Source organism: Pistacia vera, unplaced genomic scaffold (assembly GCF_008641045.1).
Source record: "Pistacia vera cultivar Batoury unplaced genomic scaffold, PisVer_v2 Contig588, whole genome shotgun sequence".
Lineage (NCBI taxonomy): Eukaryota > Viridiplantae > Streptophyta > Magnoliopsida > Sapindales > Anacardiaceae > Pistacia > Pistacia vera.
Genome location: NW_022196432.1, coordinates 152,148 through 166,642, shown reverse-complemented (window position 1 = coordinate 166,642; position 14,495 = coordinate 152,148). Strand labels below are relative to the sequence as shown.

The 14,495-nt window shown below is 34.8% G+C and overlaps 3 protein-coding genes across 5 annotated transcripts; 1 reads left to right on the top strand and 2 right to left on the bottom strand.

Moving 5' to 3' along the window:
- The first annotated feature begins 2,642 nt into the window (after positions 1 to 2,642).
- LOC116109696 (UDP-arabinopyranose mutase 1) lies at positions 2,643 to 4,976 on the top strand. The gene is made up of 4 exons (XM_031395922.1): positions 2,643 to 2,981; positions 3,793 to 4,043; positions 4,133 to 4,301; positions 4,421 to 4,976. The coding sequence occupies exons 1-4, from the start codon at positions 2,748 to 2,750 to the stop codon at positions 4,754 to 4,756; spliced, it is 990 nt and encodes a 329-aa protein (XP_031251782.1). The 5' UTR covers positions 2,643 to 2,747; the 3' UTR covers positions 4,757 to 4,976.
- Positions 4,977 to 5,417: 441 nt separating this feature from the next.
- On the bottom strand, positions 5,418 to 10,963 carry LOC116109695 (probable tRNA (guanine(26)-N(2))-dimethyltransferase 2). Of its 3 annotated transcripts, none has more exons than XM_031395921.1 (13): positions 10,945 to 10,963; positions 10,581 to 10,816; positions 9,354 to 9,653; positions 9,135 to 9,222; positions 8,624 to 8,745; positions 8,217 to 8,356; positions 8,065 to 8,137; positions 7,754 to 7,842; positions 7,533 to 7,641; positions 6,949 to 7,161; positions 6,553 to 6,747; positions 6,342 to 6,419; positions 5,418 to 6,049 (listed from the first exon to the last, which is right to left on the bottom strand). In XM_031395921.1, the coding sequence occupies exons 2-13, from the start codon at positions 10,677 to 10,679 to the stop codon at positions 5,783 to 5,785; spliced, it is 1,773 nt and encodes a 590-aa protein (XP_031251781.1). In that variant the 5' UTR covers positions 10,680 to 10,816; positions 10,945 to 10,963; the 3' UTR covers positions 5,418 to 5,782. The 3 variants fall into 3 exon arrangements, with proteins under 3 accessions (XP_031251781.1, XP_031251780.1, XP_031251779.1); XM_031395920.1 differs by lacking the exon at positions 10,945 to 10,963 and adding an exon at positions 10,890 to 10,922; XM_031395919.1 differs by lacking the exon at positions 10,945 to 10,963 and having other exon boundaries at positions 10,581 to 10,880.
- Positions 10,964 to 12,095: 1,132 nt separating this feature from the next.
- On the bottom strand, positions 12,096 to 13,354 carry LOC116109692 (scarecrow-like protein 3). Its single transcript, XM_031395916.1, has one exon. The coding sequence runs from the start codon at positions 13,341 to 13,343 to the stop codon at positions 12,096 to 12,098; it is 1,248 nt and encodes a 415-aa protein (XP_031251776.1). The 5' UTR covers positions 13,344 to 13,354.
- Between the last annotated feature and the right edge of the window lie 1,141 nt (positions 13,355 to 14,495).

Below are 14,495 nucleotides of genomic sequence, written 5' to 3'. Positions count from 1 at the left end.
AATAAATAATATATTGGGTATAAGTTATACAAAAATATGAGTATTTATTTATAATGCTCTTTATAATTAATATATTTATGATTGTGTTTTTATAATACTTTAACGAATGTAAAACAAAATCAAGAAAATTTAATAACGAACAAATTATTAAGCCAACACAAATAATAACACCTCTAAATTAAACTACAATAAAATTTTAACTAATAAAATATTCAAAAATTTATCTAGCTTTTATAGTAAAATATTATAAGTCTTATTGTAATTTCACTTTTATGTTTTGATCCCTTAAAATAATGTATCGAAATACATATTTTTTTTATATTTATCATTTTTTTCCTTAATTTCAATATTTTAATATGACTCATCTGTGGGTAGTCTAAATGATTAGAATGAATTAAGGATAATGTAGATAGTCATACGGTCTTGGGTTTGATTTTCCATTTGAGCATCCCAATTTAAGTGAGGGGTTGTGGGGGTGGGTTGTAAGCTATATATATATATATATATACACAGTAGAACCTTTTTATAGTGATACTCCATATAAGAATAACTTTCATGTAGTCATAAAAAATTCTAGTCTCAAGTTGGGCCAGTTTTAAATAAGAATAAATTTCACATTGTAATAAGTTATAGTTTTTCTAGGTTCCGTCTTAAGGAACTTACCTTTATGTAGTAATAATTGTATGTATATTATAAAAAAATATATGTTATGTTATATTAAATGTTTAAGATGAAATAAAATATTTATCTAAAGTTGTTTGAGACAATGATTTATGCTTTAAAGTTGTTACTATACATTTTATCTTGTGAGTACGCAATAAGTCGCCAACATGGACACCGTCTTATTAAAGCCAAAATATTTCTAACCGTAGGTTTGGAGCTTTTTGGCATAAAACTTTTGGTATTTTTGTACTATATTCATCCTCAGGATTATCTCCTTCCTCTTCTTGTATAATTATAGTAATGATTTATTCTTCAGTTAAAACATACATGACTTATTGCTTATTTCGATGATTAATAAAAAAATTAATATCTAATTGATTAGTATAGTGAAGTTGTTGAATTTGATTACTTAATTTTGTAATGACTCTTTGATATTCATTTCCATACTATTCTAGTGCTACTAAAATAATGAATTGAAATTCTAACACTATTAAAACATGAATTATACAATAAGAAATCAAAATGATAATTTTTTAAATAATAATTCTTGTAATTACATCTATATTAAGTTATAACCTCTTCATAATAATAAATTTAATTGATCTTAACATTATGACTATAAAGAGATTCTATTGTATATAGAAGTACTGAAACACAAAACAATTGACAATAATTTAATTTGACAAACAAATTTTAGGAATGATGTTTATTTTATAACACATATAAAAAGATATACAGATTTTTTTCATTTTGTTCTCTGTACAATTAAATAATATATATAAAATTTATTAAATGTATTTATGAGATTTTTTTGAAAAATTAAGAATTTAATTTCTATATATATTATGCTCATTTCTTTTGTTTATGATTATATCTTCTTATTACTATACTCTACTCTACATAATATATATAATTTATAATGTATTATGAGATTTTTTTGAAAAATTAAGAATTTAATTTGATATATTTGATGAATTTAAAAGTTAATAATATATATATATATATTATTATATATTATATATATATTGTTCATTCTGCAAAGTCAAGGAGGTCCCCCCCGGGGGGGGGGGGGGGGGGGGGGGGGGGTGGCGGGCCGAAGTAAGAAAAGAAATTGACCAAAATCTAAGAGCCTTAACTCATTAACGTATTGCATAGTTAAAGGCAATTCAAACTCAATAACGTAGCACATAGTTAAAGGGCATCATGGTGGTCAGAATCCTTTAAAAGATATAAATTGGCAGATTCTTGATCCTCTACTTTTAATTTCTTTCAAGTTTGGTTAGAAAACATTTAAATTTCTATATAAATTCCACTATTATTACACATACCACTTTTTGTTTTTATAATCGTGGGTATTTAGATCAGTTTATGTAATCTTAATTATCTTCCAAGACCAGAAAACTATTGATTAGATAAAACCTAGTAGGTAATGATCACCCTTATTAGAAGTTATAAGCCTCATTCGAGAGATCATATAAAATTAGATCCTCTTTTATCTTTTACCATACCACCAAGGTGCTCCTAATCCACCTTCCTTTGCTCTAGTTTTTTTTAACCAAATATTACCAATTATCTTTGAACAAAACATTACCAATGATCTTTGAACAGAACAAACCAAAATAGCCATAAAAATTTAAATAAAATAAAATAAGTAAAATAATAGTAATAATAAGAAAGGCAAATTCCTTTTCGAACAAAAAGAAGCGAAAAGTCATCATTCATCACCCTTGAAGCGCGGCCGGGGCTTCGTTTGATTGAAGAAGTCTGCTATTACAACCACGAAACCCAGACACGTCTCCCCAGTTCCCCTACGCTCGTGCCGCTCATCTCGCTTCTCACGTGCCACCTCATCTCTCTCTGCTCTATATAATATCACCACATTCCCTCCGGAACTCTACCCTCAACTATTTCTTCTTTTCTCTTTCCTTTTTTTATTTATTTCAATTCAATTACAAATAAAAACGATGGCCCCATTAGAGTGTGCTACTGCAGCTGAAACAGCAGCTGTTCCTAAGGGAGCTCCTCAGTTGAAAGATGAGTTAGATATTGTGATACCCACCATCAGGAACCTTGATTTCTTGGAGATGTGGAGGCCTTTTTTTGAGCCTTACCATCTCATCATTGTTCAAGATGGTGACCCTTCAAAGACCATCAAGGTTCCTGATGGTTTTGATTATGAACTTTATAATCGTAATGATATTAACAGGATTTTGGGGCCTAAGGCCTCTTGCATTTCCTTTAAAGACTCTGCTTGTAGGTGCTTTGGCTACATGGTCTCAAAGAAGAAGTATATCTTCACTATTGATGATGATTGCTTTGTAAGTTGTTTCATCTCTGTGCTTTTGGCTTCTGGGGTTTTTGTTTTGTGGCTACAATTTGGATCTTTAAGAGAAATTTTAATTCCTCATAGGTTGTGGTTTATGGATTTTTTCTTTTTGATCTTCTAGTTTAGGTTAGATCCATATTGTAAAGTAAATGCGGGGTCCAAATAACAAGATTTATGGGTCTTAAAGAATTAGTTTTGATTATGATGCACTAAAAATTTCATTTTGCTTCCTTTTTGGATGGATTTTTTCATTTATAATTCATCATGTTTCAGATTTCGTCAACTTTGGCAAATAATTTCTTACTTTAGCCAGAGTCTCATTGTGCTGCATTTATATGATTGCTGGTTACCTGTGTTTCAAGCAATCTTTCCACGTTAATGGATCGTTCATACCTTGAAACATGGCACATCATGCTATGTGCAGTTGCAAATTACAAATAATTGATAAGCAAGGTTTTTTAGATGTAAAATTTTGTGTGATTATGTCAGTTTGTTGCATCATTTTTTGTCTCAGCATGTACATTTTGGTCGTCCAAATCTATGGATGTTGATGTTGCCATAAATCAATAATTTTAAAATGATGGTGAATCTTGTTTTGTGCTTTCTTATTAGTTTTATTCATATTTAATCCCTATTTAATCAGTTGGCTAATATTTTAAGGAATTCTTGTTTTAGTATTCTCATATTATAGCCCAATGATTGTTTTTGGGTTTAAATAATTAATGCTTTTGTTTTCTTTAACATGGTGGAACTATGGATGACTTCCATTTATTTATTTCTGGATTTTTTATTTTTATGATTAGGTTGCAAAGGATCCATCTGGCAAACCGCATAATGCACTCGAGCAGCACATCAAGAACCTTCTTTCCCCTTCAACTCCATTTTTCTTCAACACTCTCTATGATCCCTTCAGAGAAGGTGCAGATTTTGTCCGTGGATACCCTTTCAGTCTCCGCGAGGGTGTCCCAACTGCTGTTTCTCATGGCTTGTGGCTCAACATTCCTGACTATGATGCACCTACACAGCTTGTGAAGCCTCTGGAGAAGAACACTAGGTATGTGATTGCTTCATGAACAAGAAGACTTTAAATAATTCAGTTATAAGAATCTCAGTATTATGCTTATTATGCTTACCGTTAACCAGGTTTGTGGATATGGTTTTGACCATTCCTAAGGGCACGTTGTTCCCCATGTGTGGTATGAATTTGGCATTTGACCGTGAGCTCATTGGCCCTGCAATGTACTTTGGTCTCATGGGTGATGGTCAGCCAATTGGACGCTACGACGATATGTGGGCTGGCTGGTGCACTAAGGTTTGTTGCATTCTGCTTTTCTCTCAATTTTACTGACATTAACCCCATTTCCAGTAACCTGATCCTGTACAGCATTTTTAAGGCCACGTATTAACCAGCTTCTGATTTTGATTGCATAGGTGATATGTGACCATTTGGGATTGGGAGTTAAGACTGGTCTGCCTTATATCTTCCACAGCAAAGCGAGCAATCCGTTCGTGAACCTAAAGAAGGAGTACAAGGGCATTTTCTGGCAGGAAGAGATCATCCCATTCTTCCAAGCTGTTTCCCTTCCGAAAGAATGCACCAGTGTGCAAAAGTGCTACATTGAACTGTCGAAGCTGGTGAAGGAAAAGCTTAGCAAGGTAGATCCTTACTTTGACAATCTCGCCGACGCCATGGTCACATGGATTGAAGCTTGGGATGAGCTTAACCAGCCAGGAGCTTCTGCTGAGGCCGACGGCAAAGCAAAGTAGAAAAGTTTTGACTACCAGCAAACGACATTATAATTTTCCTACACATAGGAAGTGGTTTATGGTTTATAGTCGCTGCTGTAATTCTTTCTTATGCACCTTTGACACCAATTTAGACCAACATTTGGATTTTACAGATTGGCGGGTGTATTTTTGTTTATTTATTTCATGCTATGAACTCATAGAAATAAAATATATATGGTCAAGTTACCATTCGGTTTGATTCTTGGTTTGTCAATTGTCACTAGTACTTTTTAAGTTATTTTTGTCAGACAATTATGTTGGAATTGCATTTTGAACTGAAGAAGAAGCCAAATTGACACCGTAGACAGGCTTATGTGTTATTTGCTTGCCAGTTGCCACTACTCATTTCAAAACGGCTAGGCCTTTTGTACGAGGGAAAAATTTTTGGGGGTAACAATTTCTGTTTCTATCCTTTTTGTTTGTTAATATTCTGGTGAAACCGTGAAACTTGAATTTTTGAACTGAAAGAGCTAGATTAATGCCAAATTAGGCATAGCAAAATAGAAGTTTTTGTTTAACCATCTTTCAGAAGATCAAGCTGAACCAACTATAATCCATGAAAAGCACTAATTAGTGATATACAATACATGCTAAAGTATTTCCATGATCTGTCAGTACCATGAAAACAGAATTTAATGGGCTAAACAAGCAAGAATCTAAATTGTCATTAGTAACAAATAGTAGAGCAGACAAATTATATACTTCAAATAAATAGCATCTTATTACATTTTGACTTCAATTCAATAAGATCTTACGTTACATATTCCAATCAAAATTCAAAACTGCCAAAATTTTGCCTCTAGATTCACTAGAGAGTTGCTCAAATTCAGAAACGGATTCTGCATGATTATTTGATGTGTGCTCCGCGTGGGTTGCAGGATGAATCTTCTCTCTCTCTCTCTCTCAAATGAAAGCAGAGGAAAAAAATTTAGACTATAGTGGACACTAAAGTGAGCTCTGGGCTAGCTCAGGTTGAGTGACATACTGACATGAAATAAATTCACTTCACGAACTTGGGGTCGCCTCCTCAGTCTTCTGATCCTCCTCCTTCTGAACCTCAGTCTTCTGGCGCTTGGCATCAGGCTCTTCTCTGCCTTCAAGGTTCAGATGTCCATTTACTACCTCTGGACCCAGAAGAGAGATGTGCTTGCTTGTGATTTGACGACCAGCTCTGAGCTTAGGGCCCCAGTGCCTTTCAGGATTTGGAAGGAAGCGAGCAACTTTCTTGGCTTGTGCCTTGCTAAGGGATGCAACAGCTCGAGCGAAATTGGCCTGTTGAAAAGAATTAAACAATGAGATTAAACTTTTGGCCTCATGCTGGCTTTTAAGTGTCTGATTCATATTTGCCTGCCCGAAAGGATGAAACAAGGGAACATAAATTTTAGCCCTATGCCTACTACTTAGTGCACACATGCATGTAACAGTGTGTGTGGAATGCATATATGCACTGTATACATTAAGACATGCATAGGTGGTGACGGCAAATTAGTCCATGCAACAAAAAAGTAGAAGTCATTATATGCATGAATCAAAAACTGCCACTGGTTACTGGTTAGACATTTACCTGAAGAACTGGTTCTTTGGCAAGTATTATACTTCCGGGCTGATCAGGTGGTTGAGCTTTTACTGGATGATTTTTGACCTACATAAACAAGAAACCAAAACATGAGAGATAAGATATCTTGCCACGTAAATTACCTAACATAACTAGGTGCTGCATAACTAGGGAATATGAATCGGCTGAAAATGGGCAAGGTTTGAAAGGGAGTCCTTACCCAGCAACGCATTATGTCCCAAATGACATCCATGGGAGCATCTGACTTGAGCCCCAGCGGATTCACATGGGTTCCAGAGATACGATATCCTGCATTGATCACAGCAGAGCGGAAAATTACTGCTGAAGGAGAAGTGCATTTTAGTGTCGCACAGAGATTGTGCAGACTCAGAAAGAGAGGAACATCAGGCAACTCCTGCAAAGAGTTCGGAAGGAGGATGTGAACACCCATATTGACAGATTATCTTCATAGGAAAATGAAAATCTCCCAATAGTTAAAGTAGTTATGATGATTTACTGAGACATTGCTGGCTTATTAATTGTTGATCATCCACTTGATGAAAATATGATTTGTCAGGCAGGAAAAAGCGAAAAAGAGAAGGAAAATAAGACACACCTCTGAAATTGTAGTCAATACAGCAGAGATACGATCATAAGCAGGATACCGATCCTTCATAGAATGCATATCTGCTAGAATGGAAGTTACCCATTCTTGATCATGAATGGGTGCAGACCATATAGGTCCCCCCATATTGAATTTCTTCCCACAGTCACTGCACACTTGAGGAACAGCAGGACCAAACCCAGGTAGATATCTTACACTGTTATTCTGAAAAGAAGCGAGAAACCATGCAACATCAGATCAATACACAAATAAGTATCACTAAAATTAGAAACCAAAGCCATCGATCCAGAACATCAACACATGTTGTTTAAACATGATAATACACCCATGCATCTATCATCAAAAGAATTTGTCCCTGGCTTGCAAGGACATATTCTTCAAATTTTTCTATATCAATACTTCTTTTTGGTTTCAAGTCATGATTATTTCAATAAGTCAGAGTTCCAAGAAAATGAACATGTCAAATAAAAATCAGAACACTAATCTGATACCTGTCATTCATAAATAAGTGTATGGTTTATAGCTATGAACTTGTCAACGACAAATAACTAGCCAGAATAAATTCGGAAGTCTACCTTGTTGGAGGCAGTCCTGCCAACAGGCTGGAGATGAAAGGAATCACAACCAGTGCACTGGTATACATAAGATAGTTTGAGGGGAGTGCTCTTCATCGCACTTGCAGAACTGCATTAGATAAATTTGGTTTTCACTTAACAAAACATAAGAATATTATTATTCTAGTATATATACTCACATTACAGGCCCTAACTCAAATCACTATAAGTGGAACACTTACGTGTAAACGCGAACAAAGACTCGAACATAGAAATCCATTTGAACAGATAGCACAGGAACAATGTATCGCTTGTACCGATTTGCATGGCTCTGCATTCAAGAGAAAAGAGAAAGAAAATTATGCAAATATAAAAGTAAAAGATAAAAACTCTACACTGAACTATATATTACTTCAGAAAAAAACATGACTTTCCCTTATTATGACATGTCCACAGAGAAGAAAAATCAATTAATTATAAAAAGGTTATAAACACAGGTAACTGTTACATGAAAGAACACTGCAGGGAAATGGTGGGGGATTAGAAAAAGTACCTCAATGCATGCTAGGAGGATCCTCAAAGCCATTTCATGGCAATATTTCCCTCTCAATGGATATGAACCATACCTAATTGCAAGTGGAGTCAAAACATAAGTCCAGAATCCAGCAACACATTTCAAACAAAGGTGAGGGTTGTATGACTTACTTGGAGTAGCAGACCTCCCCATTACCGCCACAAAGCACAGCCATATCAGTTGCTGTACACATCAACATGCCTCCATCAACAACAGACTGAACTGCAGAGTCCAGAAATACTGAAGGTGAACCATAAGGATCAAGATCAACCTGAAAAACCATTTATAGATAATGAGAGTAAACATGGCTGCTTCTGGAAAATGTTATTCATATCAAAGAGAAGAGAAAATTGTTTAGCAATCATGAATTCTGGACATACACATAAAAGTGAAAAAAACACCCAATTGCTTAGTGCTTGAAAGGTGCACATCCTTTTTTAAATTCCATTTAAGAGTGGAATTTTATATTAAATATATACATCAGAGGGATTCACTCTAATAAATGAAAATTGTTTACAAAAAAATAGCATGTGCATACCACATCAAATTCTTTTGGGTGGGTGAGCATATATACACGAGCATCAGCAAGATGTGATTCCACTTTTGAACATGCCACTGAACCATTGAACTTTATATTTCTCCTGCAAGCTTCAACAGACGCTGCAAAAAAAAAAATAAAAAAATAAAAAAAAACATAACTCTTTGATATATTATTTGCCATACCCAAAAACATAATTTGCAACTGTGTTAAAGAATATGACAAATTGCTAATCACAGATTGGATGAAACTCTACTAATGTCATGGGCAGAACAGATGCACAATATACATGAGCATATGCGGGTACACGTGAGCAAATGAACTTGTATCTGCATGGGAACCAGAATCTACATGTACTTCTTGGGTCCACTTTGTTCAGGGATAAGCAGTTTCTAAATGAAGGAGCCTTTTTAGAAAGAAAAAAAATTATATATATATAAAGAAAGCAAAAGATAACAAGATACAATCAGAAATAGCATCTGATACATCATATGGTACATTGACAACGAACCTTTATCGTTGTCTAAAGCCACAACTTGACCAAGTCCTTCTACTTCACGAGCATATCTTAGAGATCTTAATCCAGAAGCTGACAAGGCCTGTGAACTCACATGAAAAGAAATGAACAAGAAGTTAGTTGGTTTCGGTTAACAAATAAATAAATAAATAGAACCTGGAAACTTAAAAGAAAATTAATGATGAGTATAACAAAAGAAGTTCATAGAAACACCTCAAGAACTCTTGGTGGCTTTAGTTTGCCTTGAACTCTTCTCTCTGTGGTCTTGACAAATTCTTCTGAATCGCCACATGGTTCATCTTGGGATATCTCTTGAGGTCCTTCAGCTTCTCCATTTGACTTTTCATCAGTGACAACAGATTCATTTGGAGCTTCCTCTGCAGCAGATTCAAAAGCATTCTTTTCTGACACCTTTGTAGCTGATGCTCTTTTAGACAACATTGCTTCATGCTCCTGCTTGCGTTTGGATACAAATGACCTCAGAACAGCAATGGAGATGTCCCTATTGTTGACCTGGTTATAAAAGAGAAAAATAAAAAAATTTACGGAAAAATCAACAATCAACCATAAAGCAATTCATCTTCCCGAAGGTTTGACATAAACAAAGAGATGTTTAACTGTAATAAATAAGTTTACATAGTGCAATAACAAACTCAATGATAAGCAAGATACAATATATACACCTGTTTCCGAAGAAAACTAAGAATATTCCTGCTGTATTCAAAATTTAGAAATGCTTGTGCCAAAATAAGAGACCCAAATCCTTAGTTAACATTCTAAGCATTGCAGGAAAGTTTTTCCCCAACAAAACTATTCCTAGTGAAAATATATAATTTCAACTTCAGATCTCATGAGCCATAACTCACACAGGTCATTGGTCAGTAATGTATAACTACAAGGTGTAACCAAGATGAAATGAACAACATAAATCTAGTTCCGTGTAAGGATGCCAGAATCCTACATCTCTTCTCATATAAGCAAATACTTTGATCTCCTTTGTGAATTTGAATGAATTAACAAGAGCAATTGTCAAATGAATCTCCTTCACACTTTATGAAAAGCTTCTTATTTGAGACAGAACCTGGCAAGAGTAGCTTCTATCAATTTGAAATATTGAAACACCAAAGAAATTAACATTGACACACAGCGACATTTCAATTTTTACTATCAGAGTGATATCAAAATAATAAATAATAATAATAAAAGAATCTACGTGTTAACATCTGGAAACCAAATAAACAGAGCTCTTCAACTTCAACTCCTCAACTTAAATCAACGACTCACAAAGCACCTAATTCAACAATCATAGTTATCCCACTAACCCTTCAAAAATTTCTATTCAAAAGCCCCAGAAAAAAACATGTTCACCCCTAAACCATATATTCAGCAGAAAAAACAAAACTTGAACAAAAAAAATCACTAAAAATAAGAATTTGGGACCTGGGTTTTGTTATAAAACACTTCATTCTTGGCGTGCATAAGAATCTCAGCCTCTCCTTCTTTGATAATAGTATAATCATTAAGATCCTCCATTGCCATTGTTATTTCCTCTTTTTCATGCACTCCCAGTTTACAGAACCAAGACGAACACTGCCAGAAGAAGAAGAACAACAAAAGCCTTTGGCTTTGTTTGGTCCTTCTTGTTATCAAGAGACTACTCTTTGGTTTTAAAGTTCCTGAAAGCAATAAGTACATGAAATTACTTAACTTATATCCACATTTATACGCATAGATGTGAAAACCCTATACCTGTGTTAAGAATTTTCTGACAGATTGAGACTTTTGTTAAACCCTAAATTCTCACCTTACCCCGGTACACGTTAGAATTTCCTGGTAGGTTTTGGCTAAAGTGAGCTGTTGGGTGGGTGGATATTACTGGGTTCAGGTCGGATCCTTTGGTTAGGTATTTGAGATAAGTTTTAGTTGATTTTCAAATTGATTTACCAAGATCATTTTTAATTGAAATTTGAAATATATTTATGTAATATTTTTTAATTAAGAAATTATTATTATTTTTAATTAGTATAAATAATTAAAATATGTTTTTTCAATAATTGAAGTGATAATTGGATTAAAAATAAATATTCATAAAACTGATTGCTTTAGCTACATAATAATTAAAACTGAAGATTTAATAACTTGATTATTCGAGTGTAACGTTTCTACTCCTGAGTTCAAGTTCTTATAGCTGTTAATAAGAGTGATTACTAAAATCTTCCTTGAACGATGCTTCTAGGTCTCGAGATATTAGTTAAAATACGTGTAAATTAATCTGTTCATCTCGATTATTTAAAAAAAAAAATAATATATTATTATTATTATAAGATTTGTATTGTTTAATTAAACTTGAGGAGGATTACTGTTATTAACCTTATTTATAAATTTAATTATATATATGCGAGGATTATTTTATATACATAATATATGATTGTTTTATTTTAATTTAAACGTGTATTCACTATTATTAAATATTAAATATATATCTAAATCATGATTTTTAGTATTTATATTAGATTTTTTTTAATGTTTACTTCTATCCATGATTGTAAATTGTTACTTTATGTTTAATTGATTGAATTAGCACTTACATATGAGGTTGACCAATGCACAAACTAAATATCCTTTACAGAAGTAAAATTAACATTAAAGTATCATATAAACAAGAGTTTTTTTCCTTTGAAATGAATACTGAAATTATATTAATAACTTCAGAAATATTGAACAAAAAAATAAAAAAAATTTCTCCCCTCGTGACCGAATGACAAACTCTTTAATTACTAGAGTTAGCTATACCCAGAAATCTTATGTTCTTCAAGTTGTAAGAGAGACGTCTACCATGTTGATGCAGTCACTTTGATCTATTGGGTTTGTAGGATGTCTTGTTGCCATGAGGATTAGACGAACTCAACTAACAATTATGTTTGAATATCTCAGTTATTAAAAAAAAATAATGATCTAACAAGTCCAGGCTGAAATTGCATAAAGGGGTCTATCATACCAACAAATCATCAAACTTGCCCTCTCATTTACAATCTTATACCCATCTCCACCATAGCTCTTCACCATTTGTTTTGCATCCTCCATGGGGTTGCACCACAAATGGACTGGCTTAAACCCACTTCCCCCAAACCTAACCATCCATTTCCCATATCTCTCATGCCTCTCTTCCCTCTCTAGCCCCTCATGTGCCACCATATTTTCTATCTCTCTCCCAAACATTTCCTCTATTATTAGCCTTTCCTCACTTGCATTTGACCCAAATGTCACATCTATTGAGTCAAATATTGCACTATAATAGTGCAATCCTTCCACAAATCTATCCACTAAACGGTTCAAATTATGGTCAGCTTCTTGCTCTACCAAAAAGAATAACTTAGGTGACATTGATCTAACCATTGCTAGAAATTGACCCATTTGCTTACAATCCTTCACACTGTCATTCTTTTTGGCCCCAAAATGTGCATCAACTCTATCATCTTCAGCTAATAACACATGAAGGTTTAGTATTGATATTAAAGCTAATGCTTCTCCTGATCTCACCTTAAGTATGTCTATTGTTAACTCTCTTAAGTTGACAATTATGGGGTGAAATTGAAAGGGCATGTCTAAGGCCTCTGCCTCTTTTACAAGTTTTGGGCCTAATTTGTCTAATGCATGCTTGTTGTTGTTGACACAAGTGACCCTCAAATGGGGAGGCCCATCCGGGAAAATTGAGCAACTCCTGATGAGCGGTACCCAAAATCTTGGGTCACAGGAACCCAAATCTATGATATGGATCACACGCTCTGTGGTCATGAGTTGGTGCAAGGTTCGAGTGATGGTGGCGTAGGCGAACCCAAGGTAAGGGAAGGCCTTTGAGAAGAGGGTTCGAGTCTGGTCTTGTTCTTGTTTCGGCTGTTGATGATGATTCAAGGCCTTATAGAGGCCCGGCCAACGCTTGACAAGGCGGATGGCAAGGGCCGAAGCAAAGCGGGCTGCAAGCCTCTGCATGGAGTCGCCGGTCATGGAGGAGAGTGGAGAAATCTGACGGAGACACTCATCGGCTCGGTGGAGGTTGCCGGAGGATGCATGTTTGGCACAAGTTAGGAGGAGTTGGATGAGACGTATGCCTCTTTCTTCAGGCTTCAGTGTGCTCGCCTGTGGAGTTGGGCAGGGTGACAATGTTAGGGACAATGTCACCTCAGGCTTTGATGATGAATTCATCAGTGCTTCAGCTAAATTTAAAGGAGAATAAAGTTTGAGAAGGTTTTGGGGACTCGGTTAGATACTTATAGAGGAATCAATTTTAAAGGTGGAGTAGGTGAGAGTGTAATGGGAAGTATGCCATTGGAAGCTTATTAATAGTTCCAACTTCCAAATGAAAGAGTACAAAAATTTGAATGATATTTTTACTTGGCCCTTCATATTGGGTTGTTAGTTTTAATTCAATAAGTTGAATAACAAGAAATTGGGAAGTCAATGATCCAGAAGTCAAACAAAGTTTGGTTAACACATTTCTTTATTGGGGCTGTGTCCGATCTATGATGGACTGAGCTTCTAAATGTAGATGCTTCCCAGAAGAGAACAAAGCAGAAGGAAGATAAATTCCAAGCCTCGTGATGTTATGAGTATTGTCTAAACCTCTAAGTCAATTATCGATACTGACTTGTATCTCAACGTTGAAAACAAAGAGATTTCAATTTCGCAAAGCTTCTTGTTAATGGGATGTGGCCTAATTAGTTGACAAATACAGGCCGCCTCCCAGAGCATATCTTGTTGTCTCTTTGCATGAAGCTGGTTTGAAACTTGACATAACAGAGATAAAGTCAGGCACTACAGGCCAAAGGTAGGGTCACCGCCGCGCAGTGGTGGGGCGCCGGTTTACCGATATAAGAGTTTTGATTGGCTTGATTTTCTCACCCAATTTATATTGATATATAACCATTACATCTTTATAATGAATGTTTAATAAGACCACTAAACGTCTGGATTTGGTCAACGCTCTGAATTCCAAATATTGTAGTTCAAGACCAAAGAAATTGACAGGAAATTTTAGGGTGTCTTTCTGCTACTAATTTTATATATGAACCTCAATATTGTGGACATGCATGCACCAGAAAGGGAGTTGGGCTATAGAGTCTGAATCTTATTATATGTTTAAATGCAGGAACTCCTTGTCGAAGTGTTTTTTTAATATGAGATGAATAAGTCCTAAATGGGCATCATTTTATCAACGTTTTTACACTGTTGTGGTTAAGAGAATATATAAGGTTAATAGTTGATGATCTGGCAATTTTGCAGACTGTAATTGGAAACTTTCTCTTGGATGCTTTTCCATGGAGGGTCTGCAATTTTGAAGTAATGCTTGTCTTACTA

Excerpts from the sequence above, each read along its gene's own strand:
- LOC116109696 (XM_031395922.1), top strand. The coding sequence starts at position 2,748 with ATGTGGAGGCCTTTTTTTGAGCCTTACCATCTCATCATTGTTCAAGAT. Across the intron at positions 4,044-4,132 it reads CCTCTGGAGAAGAACACTAG|GTTTGTGGATATGGTTTTGA; the intron begins GTATGTGATTGC and ends ACCGTTAACCAG. Across the intron at positions 4,302-4,420 it reads GGGCTGGCTGGTGCACTAAG|GTGATATGTGACCATTTGGG; the intron begins GTTTGTTGCATT and ends TTGATTGCATAG.
- LOC116109692 (XM_031395916.1), bottom strand. The coding sequence starts at position 13,343 with ATGAATTCATCATCAAAGCCTGAGGTGACATTGTCCCTAACATTGTCA.
- LOC116109695 (XM_031395919.1), bottom strand. The coding sequence starts at position 10,835 with ATGTACTTATTGCTTTCAGGAACTTTAAAACCAAAGAGTAGTCTCTTG. Across the intron at positions 9,223-9,353 it reads AGCCACCAAGAGTTCTTGAG|GCCTTGTCAGCTTCTGGATT; the intron begins GTGTTTCTATGA and ends GTGAGTTCACAG. Across the intron at positions 8,138-8,216 it reads GGGGAGGTCTGCTACTCCAA|GTATGGTTCATATCCATTGA; the intron begins GTAAGTCATACA and ends ACTTGCAATTAG.